General features: G+C 36.8%; 1 protein-coding gene across 1 annotated transcript in view; it reads right to left on the bottom strand.

Moving 5' to 3' along the window:
• Positions 1-18174, bottom strand: part of VPS13A (vacuolar protein sorting 13 homolog A (S. cerevisiae)) — a 226439-nt gene that overhangs the window by 137443 nt on the left and 70822 nt on the right. The window contains exons 23-26 of the mRNA XM_006835010.1: positions 11297-11435; positions 5205-5289; positions 3120-3274; positions 2562-2718 (exon numbers count right to left, since the gene is read on the bottom strand). Coding sequence (XP_006835073.1) covers positions 2562-2718; positions 3120-3274; positions 5205-5289; positions 11297-11435 — 536 coding nt within the window. The remainder of the gene's footprint in view (positions 1-2561; positions 2719-3119; positions 3275-5204; positions 5290-11296; positions 11436-18174) is intronic.

Raw genomic sequence — 18174 nt, 5'->3', positions numbered from 1 at the left:
GGAAAAAACAAAAAACAAGCAAACCAAATAAAAAGTGCTGTAATATCACTGGCAAGTTAGTTCACTTTTCCTTCCTATTACCAGAGTAAACTCTTCCTTGATACAAAAGGCCTAACAAAACTATTGTTTCGTGCCGCCAAATCAGTTCCAACATATAGACACCTGTATAGGGTTTCGAAGAGTGGCTGGTGGGTGTGGACGGCCAACCTTACAGTTACCAGTCCAGTGTTTACCCTACAGCACCACAATTGGACTCAAGAGCTGCTATATATGGTAACTTCCTTACCACAGATAGCTATAACTCAAGTTAAAAAGGCTACCGCACAATGTGGTTATCACTAACTGAGCTCTGGGACACACTATTTGATCTTGCTCCCTAAGCACAGAACTAGGATTTGATTTAGGAAACAAAAGCGAAAAAAGGAAGCTTTTCTAGTTAATAATAGTTAACTAACTCCTAACTCCCTGTCTGAGAATGGGTTACCAGTCAGGATGGCTTCTTAAATCCTTGAGGTACATTGATATACGAGAATAAAAAATGTAGACATGTATATTTAAAAATTAAACTCACTGCCATTGAGTCAATTCTAAATCATAATGACCCTTTACATGCACACCCTCTACTTTTCTTAATTCTTCTTATGTAGAAATTAGCATTTAGATTTTCACTTTTAATTTACTTCTATATATGCCTTATTATAAATATCTCAATTTATTGGGGGGTAAACTCCCTATATGAGTTCAAAATATCTCATAAAACAGTGCTGGACTGCAAAATCGGTTTGAACTGCAAGGTCTACGGTTCAAGCTCACCAGCTGCTCTTTGAAAACCCTATGTAGGGTTGCTATGGCTGGAATCGACTCAACCGCACTTAACATCAACACAACAATTAAAACTCAATTGAACTATAAACATTAGAAAGTCAATCATCAAAGGCATACTGAAATTAGAATGGCAAAAAGTAATTTTATGCATATGTAAGCATAATATATTCCTGTGATCTTAAAAATAAAGGTAAAAACATCAGCAACTTTTAATTTTTTTTTATTTTAATATCACCTCTACTTATACATAATGATATTATGCTATAAAGTTTAATAAAATATTGAATAGCTGTCTTAACCAGTCCCTCTAATCATTTAGAATTCTTTCTTAAGGAATAAAAACCAAAAAGTAAAAAAGGGAACTATACATAATACAATAAACAATGCCCAACACAATAAACAAGTATTTTTTTTTTACATATCATATAGTTTATCTATCATGAGTCAGGGACATAAAGTGTGGTAGGCAGAATGCCCCGTAAAGACGTCCATTCCCTGGAAGCCTGAGAATTTGTTACATAATACACACAAGTTTCAAAAACTCCATGGAAACATTCCAATAACTTTTAATTCCATTTTTCCAGGAATTTTTTTTTTAACAACAACATATAGCAAATGGGATTTTGTACATTTCATTAAAGCTAAGAACTTTGAACTAAAGATATTTTCCTAGACTATGTAGGTGAACCCAATGTAGCCACCTAAGCCCTTAAAACTGGAAAAGACAGGCAGAAGGGGACAATAGAGATATGGCAGCATGAGTCCAACTCCATGTCCTGATGCTGGTTTTGCAATGTAATGAACTATGTGCAAGGACCACAGAGAGGCCAACAATAGGCAAGGAAAGGGACACTAAGCAGCATGCCCTGAATTCTACCCATACCAGAATGAGTCAGAAAATGGATTCTCCCTCAGAGATTCCAAAAAGGATCACAGCCCTGCCGACAACTAGATTTTAGCCCAGTGAGAATTGCATCAGACTTCTGACCTACAAAAGTATAAGATAATAAATGTGCATTGTTTTAAGCCACTAAGGTTGTAGTAAATTGTTGTGGTAGCATTAGGAAATTAATTCAATATTCTAATATCCAGTTAAGAAGACATAATATTCAACCATGAATATTCTTATTCTTAATAAAAAGTATCTTCATTTGGTCTTTCATCTACCGGCCTGAATTTCCAACTATTTCAAAGACTACCTCACAATGTATTGTGTTTTAGCAAATGTACTGATACAGAGTCAACACCTGAATGTATCCAGTAGGTAGTTAAACAACAAAATTATTTACTAAAGTAGTGATTCTTAGTGGGCCTTGCACTTTTATAAAATCTTATCTCAGTGAGTTCAAACTGACAACAGTTCATCTAAACCACAGATGAGAAGTTTAAGGGGCAGAGTTAATGGTGATGTAACCATATGGAAAGAGCCCTGATGGCCCTATAGGATAAGCACTGGACTGCTAACCGCAAGGAGGGATAGTTCAAACCAAGCAGCCACTCTGTGAGAGAAAGGTGAGGCTACCAGCTCCAGTAGCGATTACAGTCTGGGAACCCTCCAGTATAGGACTGCTGTGAGTCAGCATGGACTCAGAGGCATTGGTTTGGGATTTGGGTAACAACATGGGTGTAGAGTCAGTGAAACTGGTGCAAGCGACCCTGTGAAGAATACACCCAATACCACTGAGCTGCACAGGTTGAAACTGTGAACAGATAATATGCTACGTAGAGATTCTTACCCAAGTATTCGGGGCATTTTAAACAGAACTCTTTCAAAAAGGCATTTGCTTTTAAATCAAATGTTCTAAGTTCAATTTGTGTCCCCAATCCTAAAACAACAAATTCTACCACAGGTAGCTCACAATCTTCAACAAGGTGATAAAACTGAATCAAAACCTGGAAAAGAAGGAAAGAGAAACAACAAAATATTACTTAAATAGATGGCAATCATATAGGGACATAGGAGATATATGATACAAATTAATATGAATTTAAAGTTTGGGAGTGATTTTATATGCTCATAAAACATATATATTACAGTCATTTTCAATAAATAGATATTGATATTCACAATGTTATCTAAACACTTAATTATTAAGAAAACTAATCTTCAAAACAGATAAAAACCAAACAAAACCCAGCAACATCTGTATTTAGTTTAATCAGCAATGAGACCTAAATTCCTCATCAAGAGTAGAAATGACTCACTCAACTCACAATAAAAACTTATTTAAAAACTAAAAAAAAGCAGAAATGACAAACTAAGTAAGCCACATTAATTTTACTATAGTACATACCTCTGGTACTTCAAATCTTATTTTATACTGGGTCATATTTTTTGAACTATCCTGCTTTTGAAACTTTTTGTGATTAGAACATTTAACTCCAGTCAACGGTTGAAGAGGCTCTTCCAAGGGACTACATGGTGCATCAAAAAATTCCTCTTCTGAGTCTAAATTTCACAGAACAAGTATAATAGTGAAAGCAAGTGATTAAACAATAACATTTTAACAATTTTTGCAAAATAGAGATGAGTATATAAATAAGGACCTATTTTTTTAAATGAAAGTTAACACAATTAAAATCAAAAGAACAGTCCAACTTCTTTGGATAAATTAACATTTTTGATAACAGGAAAAATAGGCAAAATTATAAAATTCGATCTTCAGCTTAATGGGCACATTCTCTTAAGGTTAATATTCTATCTAAAAATTACTTCAGAAATTTTTTTCTAGCAATTAACAGTGCAATGATATACATGCCACATGAATATTCACAGGAACACGAATTATGTGCACTCTACCTAGATAGACAACTATAAATTCTGCAATATAAGAAGCAGAGGGAAGATCCTGAGGTTTCTAGAAAAACATTTTCTAGAATCTGATTTTAAAATTGGTGATAGAAACCATAGCAAAAAGGATTAGAAACTGGAAAATTACTCAATTCATTGTTGTTATTGTTAAGTGCTGTCAAGTCAGCTCCTTGCAGTCCAGCGCATTAGCACACAGCACCACACCAGGACTCGATTATTAGAGCTATAAATGAGGGAGAGCCCTGGTGTGGCACTGGATTGCTGTAGGATAAGCACTGGATTACTAACCACAAGGTCAACAGTTCAAATCCACCAGCTGCTCCTTGGAAACCCTTTACAGGGTCACTAAGAGTAGGACGTGACTTGATGGCACTTACCAACAACAAAAGGGAGCAAAAACGCTCTGAAGTGTATTTCTAAGGAGCTCTAGTAGCATAGTGGTTTCGAATTGGGCTGCTAACCTCAAGGTCAGCAGTTCGAAACTACCAGCTGTTCCACGGGAGAAAGATGAGGCATTCTGCTCCCATAAAGATTTATAACCTTGAAAACCTTGTGCAGGGTCACTATGAGCTGGAACTGACTCCACAGTACTTAACAATGACAAGACTGAAGTTAGAGAAGATGCCCTAGTGAGCAGTATCTCCTCCCTTGCCTTTCCAGCCATCATATATACAGGACAACAGTCTCTGGATCAATATGGAAATTTCTCCTTGTTTTTTTTTTTTTTTTTTTTTAAACATTTCACAATTCACAAAGTTTTATGAATTTGGAAATCCATTTATTTTTATTACCAATGTTGTCAATAAAAAGCAGAAATTTTATATGAAAAATTTATGTTTTCATATGTTATAGGATATGAAAGGTGAAAAAAAGTTTTTACTATACCAAAATTCTCTATAAATTGATACATTATAAATAGGACATCTACAAAATATCATAAAGTCTTTTCACTCAGAGCATAACAACTCACTAGTGATTCTTATACTTAAAAATAAATTTGACAGACTGCCAAACAATGTTTATAGACATCCAAATTGTATTGCTTTAAAACAATTTTTTGTAAAAATTTCTTGAAAATACCTGAGACTATGGCCTTTTGTCATCTTTCAGGACTAGAAATGAACTCACCCCAATAGCTCAATTTTCACTCAAACAACAGACAGGTCTATAAGAGGAACAATAGCACTAGGAGGTACACATGCCTTAGAATAAACAATCATCTGGGGCCAAAAGAGCAGCATTTATCCAAGGATAAAGTTCAGAAGGGTTAGGCAAGGAGGAAGAAGGAAACAGAAAACACATGGAGGAAAGGGGATAAGGGTTATTACATTGTGAAGCATGCAATCAATGAGTGAAGCAAAATGTGTATGAACTGATTAAATGGAAAACTTGCTGTGTAAACCTTCATCCAATTCATATTAAGAAGTTAAAAAATTCTTGAAAAAATACAGCCATTTGCTATTGCCTGGATTTCTTTTATGGTCATTTCAATAAAATATGTCTCAAAGTGAAAATTATTTTCATAACTTTTATAAAAAGTGAAATTTCCTTAAACATCTTCATTTACCATCTTCAATAATGGGTGGAAGTTCCAAGAGAGGAAAGATTTTCTGTGAAATCTGTGATGTTCCAAAAGAAATGGATCCTTGAATCTGGAAGAAAAGTAATTCATCACGAATTAGAACAAAGACTCCTATTCAGTGTTCAAGACAATTTTTTAAAAAACAATACAGAAAAATAAAGATTTCAATACATGGCTTTCAGAATTTAAATACTGTACACAGGCTACTGTTGTTAGTTGCCATCAAGTTGACTCTGACTTATGGGGAACCCATGAGTGCAGCATAGAACTACTCCATAGTATTTTCAAGGCTGTGACCTTTCAGAAGCAGATAGATCACCAGACTTATCTTTTGAGGCATTGTAAGGTAAGTCCCACACCACCAAGCTTTGGGCACGTAGTCACACACTTTATCACTTGTATTACCCATGGACTCCTTTATGTAAGCTGTAGAGCTGTTACAATAATTTTTTTGAAGACAAGAAGAAATCTTACATGTATTTTAATTCGACCTCTTCCTAAATTAAAAAAAAAAAACTGCCTCCAGGCCTTCCTTGACAAATAGCCACAACCCATACCAGTAAAAGCGTCTACAATTGGGAGGCTTGCAGATTTCCTTTCAATTTTAATTTATAAAGATAGTTCAGTAAATTTACTCTTCTCGAAATATAACATACAAAAATAAGAAGTGGTAGAGTCAGTTTTGACTCATGGAGACCCTGAATAGGATTTCCGAGGCTATAAATCTCTATGGGAAGAGAAAGCCTCATCTTTCTCCTGCGGAACCACTGGCAGTTTCGAACTGCTGCCCGTGAGATTAGCAGCCTGACTTGTAACCACTACGCTACCAGATAATGCCCCTGAAAAATAATAATCATAAAACATCACCATCCTGGCATAAAAAAAGCATTACCACAATCTGGGCTAGAAGTACCTTAAGTGCATCTCCTGATCATATTCCCTAAACTTGATTATGCTTTTCTTTTATTCTTACCTTCTGGTAAGAATTCTCTTAATAATAATACATGATAAATGGAATAATATCACATACATTCTGCTGATTTTTTTTTTTTATGAAATACTATTTTCATGAAAATTATACATATAAAACAAGGGAAGATATCCAACTTTAGCAAAAATGTATGTAAATTGGACCCTCATACATTCCTTGAGGGCTTGCAAAATGGTGAAGCCATTGTGAAAGTTTGGCAGTTCCTCAAGAAATTAAAAGTAGAAGTACCTAAGACCCAACAATTCCACTTAGGTGTATATAGATATACCCAGAAGAGCCTTGAAAGCAGGGATGCAAACAGGTGCTCAATAATGTTCATTGTAGCACTATTCATAACAGCCAAAAGGTGGAAACTAGTCAAGTGTCTGTCAGCTAAATGTGGATAGTCATACCACGGATTTTTATTCAGTCATATAGAGAAATGAAATTGTAATACAAGCTACAACATGGATCTTGAAACATTATGCTGAGAGAATTAAGTCAGACAGAAGAAAACTATTATATGATCTCACTTATATAAACTATGTAGAATAGGCAAAGTTATAGAGGCCACACAGTGTATTAGTGGTTACCTAGGGTTAAGTGGAAAGGGGTAATGAGAAGTTGTTGCTAAGAGTGATGTGAAAATCTTGAAATAAGATGATTGTACATTATGGTGACCCAATGGAATGCGGAAATCATCAGACAATTATCTTTGATATCCCATGTGAGTCAAGTTTTACTAAAGACAATACAAAAATGGCTGCAAGCATACATTGACAGAGAACTTCCAGAGGTTCAAACCAGATTCAGAAGAGGACATGGAACAAGGGATATCATTGCTGATGTCCATTGGATCTTGGCTGAAAGCAGAGAATATCAGAAAGGTGGTTTACCTGTGCTTTAGTGACTATGCAAAGCCTTTCGATTGTGTGGATCATGTCAAGCTATGGACAACATTGCAAAATATGAGTATTCCTGAACACTTAATTGTGCTCATGAGGAATCTGTACATGGACCAAAAGGCAGTTGTTCGTACAGATCACGGGAACACTGAATGGTTTAAAATAGTTGTGTGCCAGGGTTGTATTTTTTCACCATACTTATTCAACCTGCATGCTGAGCAAATAATCCTAGAAGCTGGATTATATGAAGAAAAATATGGCATCAGGATTGGAGGAAGACTCATTAACAACCTGCGATATGCAGACGATACAACCTTGCTTGCTGATGAAGATCAGAGTACAGCCTTCAGTATGGATTGCATCTCAATGTAAAGAAAACAAAAATCCTCACCACTGGACCAATAAACAACATTCCTATCAATGGAGAAGTTGTCAAGGACTTCATTCTTCTTGGATCAACTATCAAAACTCATGGAAGCAGCAGTCAAGAAATCAAATGACGTACTGCATTTGGCAAATCAGCTGCACAAGACCTTTTTAAAGTGTTGAAGAGCAAAGATGTCAGCTTGAAGATTCAGGTGAGCCTGACCTTGTTGTTGTTGTTGTTGTTGTTGTTGTTAGGTGTCATTGAGTCGGTACTGACTCATAGCAACCTTATGCATAGCAGAACATAACATTGCCCGATCCTGGCCCAACCTTACTACTTTTGCCATGCTTGAGTCCATCAATGCTGCCACTTGGCCAATCCAACTCGTTGGGGGTCTTCCTCTTTTTCTCTGACCCTCCACCTTACCAAACATAATATACTTCTCCAGCGACTGGTCCCTCTGACAATATGCCCGAAGTATGAGAGACGAAGTTTGGCCATCCTGGCCTCCAAGGAGCACTCTGGCTGCACTTCTTCCAAACCAGACCTATTGGTTCTTTTGGCAGCTCATGGCACTTTAAATTATCTTCTCCAACACCATAACCCATATGCACCAATTCTTCTACGGTCTTCCTTATTCACTGTTCAGCTTTCACATGCATATGAGGTTATTGAAAATACCATGATTTCGGTCAGGCGCACCTTAGTCCTCAAGCTGACATCTTTGCTCTTCAACACTTTAAAAAGGTCTTGTGCAGCTGATTTGCCTAATGCAATACATCGTCTGATTTCTTGACTGCTGCTTCCATGAGTTTTGATAGTTGATCCAAGAAGAATGAAGTCCTTGACAAATTCAATATTTTCTCCATTAATAAGAATCTTGTTTACTGGTTCAGTGGTGAGGATTTTTGTTTTCTTTACATTGAGATGCAATCCATACCGAAGGAAGTGCTCTTTGATCTTCATCAGTAAATGTTTTAGGTCCTCTTCAGTTTCAGCAAGCAAGGTTGTATCATCTGCATATCGCAGGTTGTTAATGAGTCTTCCTCCAATCCTGATGCCACGTTTTTCTTCATATAACCCAGCTTCTCGTATTATTTGCTCAGCATACAGGTTGAATAAGTATGGTGAAAGAATACAACCTTGTCACACACCTTTCTTAATTTTAAACCATTCAGTGTTCCCATGATCTGTTCGAACAACTGCCTCTTGGTCCAGGTACAGTTAATACCACTATTATTCAAATTTATGCACCAACCTCTAAAGCCAGTGAGGAAGAAATAGAAGAATTCTACCAACTTCTTCAATCTGAAATTGATCAAACACGCAATCACGATGTATTGATTATTACTGGTGATTGGAATGCAAAGTTTGGGAGCCAAGAGGTAGGCTCAGGAGTTGGAAAATATGGAATTGGTGATAGAAATGATGCTGCAGATCACATGATAGAAGTCTGCAAAATCAATGATTTGTTTATTTTAAATACCTTCTTTAGACAACATAAGAGATGACTATATACATGGACCTCACCAGTGGAATGCACAGAAATCAAATCTATCTGCGGAAAGAGATAATGGAAAAGCTTTATATCATCAGTCAAAACAAGGCTAGGATGGTGGAACAGACCATCAATTACTCATATGCAAATTCAAACTGAAGCTGAAGAAAATGAAAACAAGTCCACAAGAGCCAAAATATGACCCTGAAGAACAGATTTGATACATTAAACACTAAAGACCGAAGACCAGAAGAGCTGTGGGATGACATAAAGAACATCATACATGAAGAAAGCAAAAAGTCATTAAGAAAACAACACAGGGTAAAGGTCTAAATGGATGTCGGAAGGAACACTGAAACTTGCTCTCCAGCGCAGAAATGCTAAAGTAAATGGAAGAAATGAGGAGGTCCAAGAGCTGAACAGAAAATTTCAAAGATCAGCTCGAGAAGATAAAGCCAATTATTATAACAAAATATGCAACAATCTGGAATCAGAAAACCAAAAGGAAGAACACGCTCAGCATTTTTCAAGCTGAGGGAACTAAAGAATAAATTCAAGCCTCGACTTTCGTTATTAAAGGATTCTCTGGGCAAATTATTGAATGATGCAGGAAGCATCAAAAGAAGATGGAAGGAATACACAGAGTCACTGTACCAAAAGGAAATGGTTAACGTTCAGCCATTTCAATAGGCAGTATATGATCAACAGCCAATGATACTGAAGGAGGAAGTCCAAGGTGCATTGAAGGAATTGGTGCCTGACCTAAGCCATGGTATTTTCAATAACCTCATATGCACGCGAAAGCTGGACAGTGAATACGGAAGAATTGATGCTTTTGCGTTATGGTATTGGAGGAGAATATTCAAGTGCATGGGCAGCCAAAAGAACCAACAGATCTGTGTTGGATGAAGTGCAGTCAGAGTGCTTCTTGGAGGCCAGGATGGCCAAACTTCATCTCTCATACTTCGGACATATTGCTGGAGAAGGATACCATGTTTCGTAAGATGGAGGGTCAGAGTAAAAATGGAAGACCCTCAGCGAGATGGACTGGCAAAGTGGCAGCATCAATGGGCTAAAGCGTGGCAACAACTTTGAGGTTGGCCTAGGATCAGGCAGTGTTTCATTCTGTTGTGTATACGGTTGCTATGAGTCGGTACCAACTCAATGGCACCTAACAAGAACAACATTATGGTGACATAATTAATGTCATTTAATTATACATGTAAAAATGTTTGAACGGTAAATGTTTTGGTGTATGTATATTTCACCACAATTTTTAAAAAAATAGAAGAAAGTGATAAGGCAAGTCACAGGGCTTGTATCCAGAATACATAAAGAAATTCTATAGCACTGGAAGAAAAAGACAGGCAATCCAACAAAACAAAAAAAAGGTGGAAAAATATAAGCGGCATTTCACAAAAGCATATATCGAAATGGTTACTGTACATATGAAAAAATGCTGAACAATATGTTACTACACACCTAGTAGTCCTGATATGGCACTGTAGGATCAGCACTGGACTGCTAAGTGCAAGGTCAGTGGTTCAAACCAACCAGCCTCTCCTCAGAAACCCTATACAGGATTGCTATGAGTCAGAAACGACTCTACATCACTAACAACAATAGCAAGTAAATAAACAAGATGGATACTATCAAGTACAGCAAGAATGCAGTTCAATTGAAACTCTTCTATACTGATAATAAGAATGCAAATTACTATTAAATACTTCAGGAAATGCTTCAATTCTTAAAAGCTGAAACTATATATACTTTATAATCCAGCCCTTTCATGATTATATACCTAAGAGAAATGTGTGCAAAAGTGCTCTATAAATCATGTACAAAAATATAAAGAGCGGCATTATTCTTAATAGTCTGAACAGGAAGCAACCCAAATGTCCATCAATAATGAACACACAAATCTGAATTTGTATATTCATAAAATTAAAAGATACATAGCAATAAAAATATCAGAAAAAGTATATATGCACATAAATATATATTCATATACATGTGCATGTGCTTTTAAATGTAGGACATGCAGCCATCAACATTTCCTGATAAACTGCAGAAACAGGGCTAGAAGTGACAGCACTGGGGAGGGAGACAGTGATGGCTGGAGGAGTGGGAAAAGGTAAGCTTACTTACAATTGTATGCCTTCACGATTTTCAGTTATTACCGTGTCATTAATTACTTTTTGTAAAATGCCGTTTTTAGATGGTCTAGTCCAAATAATTGGCATATTTTTAATCTGAAATATCTGTGGCTGTTTCAAATATTACTTTTAGAACTCCTTTTTAAATTCATGTTCTTAATAATTTTGAAAGCAACTGTACCTGAAGTGGTTTAACAGGCTCAGGTACATCAGGTACATGTTCAGGTTTTGGAATGCTTTCAACTAATTCCATAATTCCTTTCAGTTTGTTATCCGAGACTCGTAAAGAAATGAGAGGTAACTTTCCAAAAATCTTGAATCTGTTTCAAAAGATAGGAATAATTATAAAACAATTGTCATTAGAATATAGGTACACTAAATAAAAATAAGACAATTCCCCCTCAAGTTATTCTAATACAATTAATTTTACATACTAAAAATTATCTACACAGTCCATGTGCAAAATTACACCTTCAACCTCTACTTTAATATCTATCTTACCATAATGACTAGGCTCAATTGATGAACTAACCTCATCACTTTCCAGAGACTTTTCTTTTCTGATGCTGTCATAGGTATTGTCCCTCCAAGATAATGCACTGGACCACAAGGTCAGTTTGAACCACAAGGTCAGCGGTTCAAACTCACCAGCTACTCCTTGGAAACCCTATAAAGGGTTGCTATGAGTTGGAACCAACTCGATGGCACTGAACAACATTATTTGCCAAAAGGAGCGCAGTCATTCCATATGATAAACACTACACTGCAAACCACAGGTCCACAGTTTGAGCCCTCCAGTCACTTCACGGGAAAAAGATGAGGCTTTCAGCTCCCTCGAATATTTGAAACCTTGGAACCCCTATACAGGGTCACTATGAGTTGGAATTGTCTCCACAGCACTTAACAACAACAATCATTTGCTAAAAGATGACAATATTTATCACGTTCCTGTTACGTGATAGGCACTGTGCAAGCACTTCATGTGAATTAAGTGTGAACAGTCCTCACAAACTATAAAGGTAGGTAGTCTATTTTATAGGTATGGACATGATAAGGCTTATCTGTTCAAATAACTTATCCAAGGCATTAACATCCCTAAAACCATGATTCAAAGGAGATCTGAGTGGTTATTTATACTCTTAATTGCCTAAATAGTCTCCTTGATTATAGACGCAAAATAGAGTTTAAAAGAGAAAAAGAGAGAGGAAATTTTATTCATTGTGTTTATCCCTAGACTTTTTTCTGAAATGAACTATTTCAATTTATACACACTGACTGCTATGTCTGTCTTTCTAAAAACATGCATAATGGAATTCTTACAAAAATTATAGACTTTCTTTTCTTTACAATAGCCTAAATATTTGGAAATAATCCCATAGTCCTAGTTTAACTTAGTTACACATAGAGCAATTCAATTAATGTAGCTAACCTTCTTTAGAGTGCCTTTAATTATGCAAGTTGTACAATCTAAAGATGGGTACCAAAAAAGAATTGTTGTTGTTAAGTGCCATTGAGCATACCACCAACCAAAAACACAGACCATCCTCTTATACTTGCTGAGAACAAGCTTTCAATGAAGGTGCCTGATACTTACAGAATTCCATGATTTTAAATACATAGTCATTTAATAATGCTCACAACTTTACAAAATTAAAACCAGATGGCCTTTCAGATTTCACCTTTCTAAATTATTGGAGCTTCTCATACGTGATTTTAGTCACACTTCTCTGGTCCAAACCTATAGCGATTTTTTTAACATCATTTGGAGTCCAGGTACGGTGCTGTAGGATAATCACAAGACTGCTAACCACAAAGGTGGAGGTTCAAACCCTCCAGCTCCTCCTTGGAAACTCTTTACAGAATCATTTTGAGTCATAATCGACTCGACGGCACTTAATAACAACAGTGTAGCCTTTGGTGGCACTATAGGATAAGCATAGACTGTTAACCACAAGGCTGGCAGTTCAAACCCACCAGCCACTTTGCAGGGGAAAAAATGAGGCTTTCTGTTCTCATAAAGATTTACAACTTGAGAAACCCTATAGAAAGTCTCTATGAGTCAGAAGGAGATTGCCAGTCTTTCTTCCTAGTCTGTGTTAGGCTAGAAGCTCTTCTAAAACTTGTCCACTATGAGTGACCCTGCCAGTTTTTGAAATACCAGTAGTATCGCTTCTAGTATCACAGTAACATACAAGCTATCACAGTATGACCAACTGGTCAAATGTCATTGAGTCAGTTCCGACTCATAGCAACCCTACATAGGGTTTCCGCAGAGTTGCTGGTGGGTTTGAACCGCCGACCTTGTGGTTAACAGTCCAGTGCTGACCCTACAGAGACACACCAGGACTCCGGCAAACAGGTGGTAGACAATAAATATTAGATAATGTTAATAAATGGGTATAAAGACATTTGGGGAGTAATAAAAGAATATAACCCTTGCTTTTGAAATCAACCAATCCTTAAAATGGAATTCTGAAAAGCAACACCATCTATAGAAGCCTTTCTTTTCTTTTCTCGCTCCCTTAGACCTAATGCTTGGTATCTCTCTGTATAAAGCCTCAGAATCCACTTTAATTTTCTAGGAAAATAAGATTCAGGGCTCTAGAAACAATGTTTGCTAGTAAAAAGACTTAACATAAGTTAAAATTCTGTCATCAAAAAAGAATGTGAGTCTTTCCTAAGACTTTCCCTTCTAAATGGTACTAGTAATGACCATGTGGGAAAAGGCCAGGAAGTCCCTACTTCTCTTTTGTCCTTCCTTCCTACATCCTTAATCACTACCATGTAAGCGTTTTACTATTGTTCCTCTAGTAACAACTCTCCTGAGCTGTTTGGTGGTTGTTATATGAGTCTGCTTAAATCCTTAAATAAATCTGGGGTTAAGGTTCGACTGTTTGCTAGACAGAAAAAAAAAAAAAAAAAAAGCTAACGTTTTTAGTCTAAAACTATTTAGGCCCAAACCAGTTAAATCATCCAGTCTAATAGTTGAATGGAGTTCTCTACTTGGGTTCCTGAGGTCAAACCTTTGGTTAAAAATAATTATTCAACTACTACACAGCTAATCTATGGTGGGTGATTCATTTTAGGCACGTTTTCCTAGCAATAACATCTAATGGTGGTAGTTGTGTTCCATCTCGATGGTTCCGACTTACAGCAACCCTATATAGGGCTTCCAATGCTGTAAACTTTACAGAAGCAGAAAGTCTCATCTTTCTCATTCATCTAACAGCACCCAATTTCACTCAAATTTTTTAAATCCAATATAGTCTAAAAGCAAGAACATCAAAATTTCCCTATCAGTCAATCACTGTCCTGAATGCCTCTTCTTCCACTCCCTCGCATGATAATCATAAAAATTCGTTGTTATTGTTGTTGCTGTTAGGTACCATTGAGTCAGTTCCAATGCATAGTGATCCTAGAGCCAACAGAATGAGACACTTAGTCTTGCACCATCCTCACAATTGTTGCAACATGCGAGTTCACTGTAGCAGTCACTGTGTCATTCCATCTTATTGAAGGTCTTCCTCTTTTTGGCTGACCCTCTACTTTTCCAAGTATAATGTCCTTCTCCAGGGACTGGTCTCTCCTGACCACATGTACCATCCTTACTTCTAAGGAGCATTTTGGCTGTTCTTATTCAAGATAGATTTGTTTCCTTTTCTGGCAGTTATGGTACTTTCAATAATCTTCACCAACACTATAATTCAAACGATCGATTCTTCCAATTATCTTCCTTATTCAATGTCCCAACTTTCTAATGCATTTGAGGCAGTTCAAAATATCACAGCTTGGATCAAGCATACTTTAGTCCTCAAAGTGACATCATTGCTCTTTAACACTTTAGAAATGTCTTTTGTAGCAAATTTGCTTAAAGCAATAAATCGTTTGAATTCTCAACTGTTGCTTCCATGAGCGTTGAATATGGATTTAAACTAAATGAAGTCTTTGACAACTTCAGTCTTTTCTCCATGTTGTAACTTATTGTTCCTGTTGTGAGGAATTTTGTTTTCTTTATAGTGAGCTGCAATCCATACTGATGGCTATAGTCTTTGATCTTCATCAGTAAGTGCTTCAAGTTGCTTTTAGCAAACAAGATTATGCCATCTGCCTATTGCTGACTGTTAATGAGACTTCCTCCAATTCTAACGCCACATTCTTCTTTATAATTCAGCTTCTAAGATGATTTCCTCACTATACAGAATAAGTATGGTGAAAGAATACAATCCTGACCAGCACCTGATTTTAAACCACAAGAGTAAGTATTCTCAAGAACTCCTATTCTCAATGCATCCCATAATTTTTTTATGATCCACATAGTTGAATGCCTATCCAGAGTCAATGAAACACAGGTGAACATCTTTCTGGTATTCTCTGCTCTCAGCCAAGATCCATGTGACTTCAGGAAAGATATCCCTTGATATATGTCCTTTAATGAATCCAGCATGAATTTCTGGTAGCTCCTTGTCAATGTATTGTTGCAACCATTTTTTATTTATCTTCAGAGAAATTTCACTTGCAGGTGATATATAATGACAATGTTCCATAATTTCTGCATTCTTTTGCATTACTTTTCTTTGGAATGGGCAACATATAGATCTCTTCCAGTTCACTGGCCAAATTTATTGAGATGTATGAGTGAGTGCTTCCAGTGTTGTATTTTTTTGAAAAATGTCAATTGGTGTCTTATTTTTCATCAAACTTCAGTGTAGCTTGGACTTCTTCCTTCAATATCATCAACTCTTGGTGATATGCTCCCTACTGAAATGGCTGAACATCTATTTACCAATTCTTTTTGCTATAGTGACTCTATTTTTTACTCCATCTGTTTGTTTGTTTTTAAGTTTTTATTGTGAATTGAGTGATGGTTTACATGGGAGAACATCAGTTTTACATTCATCCTATCGTATTTTGTTTCATTGTAATGATTACAATCCCCTCAATGCATCATCATTCACCAGCATTTTATTCCATTCTGAGCTTTTTTGGATGTACACCAAAGCACTCAGGAATATATAACCACTCAAACAACCAAAGTGTACACCCCACAAGCCTGTCCCCTGGCTGTCAGCACACAGCCCCTCTCCTTCCCTGAGTCCAGAGTCCCTAGTTGCTCCATCTCTCCACATCACCGTCTCTGCCTCCATCTCTGGCGTCACTGCTTCTCTGGATAGGGTCCCGCTCTCCCTTGATGCTCCCAGGGACCTCCGCTCCTGAATTGCAAGCTCAATCATTCCCCTCCTTTTGTTACAAACCATCTACCTGTATATTTGCAACATTCTCAAGTCAGTCCTGATAGCAATTATTCACTGTTGAAACCATAATGTCTTATCCCCATCTTCTTTCACCAGCCCCATTCAGACAGGTTGGAAGTCACTCAGTGGAGAGCCTACGTTCCCCCACACCCTCTGGAACTAGGCTCCCTCTTGAATGCTTGTAAGCCAGTCACTTCGTGCCTTTGAAGCCCCTCCCCCCCCCATTTTGGGTAGCCAATGTCTAAGCTGCCCATCTCTGTAAAATCTGTGTACCAAGGGGGTGGGAATGATCCTCGCTGCAAAGATTTGTTCCCTCTTTTGAGTTACTATATCTATAAGTGTAGGTCAAGTTCATCAAATTGTAGTGGATTACTCTTTTTTTCCTCTTCTTTCTTCCTCTAGTCAAGTTCTGATCATCTAGCCATTGAAGCCAGGTCAAATGGGTATTATCTGCAAGTATGGGTGTCTTTGTGCATCTCCCCTCACTTCTTATCAGCTGGATGCTTCGCTCTCCAGTCTAGCCCTCTGTGGCCATGTCCCTGAGCCCAGAAATCCCCAGTTGACTCCATCTGTTTTTGATGCTTCCTCCATTGTTCAGAATTTTGCTCAAAGAATCCTTCAATATTAAAGGGGCTTAAATTTTTTCTTCAGTTCTCTCTCTCAGCTTGAGAAATGCTGAATTGTTCTTCCCTTTTAGTTTTCTAACTTCAGGTCTTTGCATATTCCAATATAGCACTTTCTTTCTTTTCTCAAGCAGCCCTTTGAAATCTTCTGTGCAGTTCCTTCACTTTATCATTTCTTCTATCAGCTTAAGCTACTGCACATCCCAAAGCAAGTTTCAGAATCTCTTCTAATATATATTTTCTTTCTTTCCTGTCTTTGTAATGATGTTACGCTTTCTTCATGTATGTCCTTGATGTCATGCCACAGCTCAACTTGACTTTGGTCATTAGAATTCCATGCATCAAATATGTTCTTAAGATTGTCTCCAAATTCATATTCTGTGACATATGCAAGGTAATACTTTGGCTCTTGTGACCTTGTTTCAATTTTCTTCAGCTTAATCCTGAATTTGCATATGAGCAACTGACTTTGTTCTGATTGATGATATTGAGTATCATCAATCATCTCTTTCTACAGACATAGTTGATTTGATTCCAGTACATTCTATCCTAATAAGATCCACGTGAATAATTGCTGTTTGTATTGCTGTAAAAGGTATTTGCGATAAATAAGTGGCTGGTCTTGTAAAATTTTATCACGCAATCTCCAGCATCATTTCTATTACCAACTAAAATATTACTGCATTAACTATGAATCCTTCCTTTTCCAACTTTCACATTCCAATCACCAGTAATTATCAATGCATCTTGATTTCATGTTTGATCAATTTCAGACTACATAAGTTGATACAAACTTCAATTTCTTCATCTCTGCATTAGTGGCTGGTACATAAATTTGAGGAAAGTCATATTAATTGGCTTCTTTGTAGGCTTATGGATATTAGCCTATCACTGACAGCATTCTACTTCAAGATAGATACTGAGATGTTCTTTTTAACCATGAATGAATGTCACACTATTTCTCTTCAACTTGTCAATCTCAGCATAGCAGACCATGCTATGATTGTCTGATTCAAAATGGCCAATACCAGTCCATTTTAGGCACAGATTCCTAGGATTTCACTTTTTATATATTCCATTACGTTTTTTATAACTTTCATTTTTCTTAGAATCATATTCACCTATCTCATGTCCAATTATTAATTTGATGTGTACACCATTTCTTCACATTTTGAGTCATTCCA

This window comes from Chrysochloris asiatica, unplaced genomic scaffold (assembly GCF_000296735.1).
Source record: "Chrysochloris asiatica unplaced genomic scaffold, ChrAsi1.0 scaffold00014, whole genome shotgun sequence".
Classification (NCBI taxonomy): domain Eukaryota; kingdom Metazoa; phylum Chordata; class Mammalia; order Afrosoricida; family Chrysochloridae; genus Chrysochloris; species Chrysochloris asiatica.
Note: the sequence above shows the minus strand (reverse complement) of the source record. Positions and strands in the feature narration are given on the sequence as shown.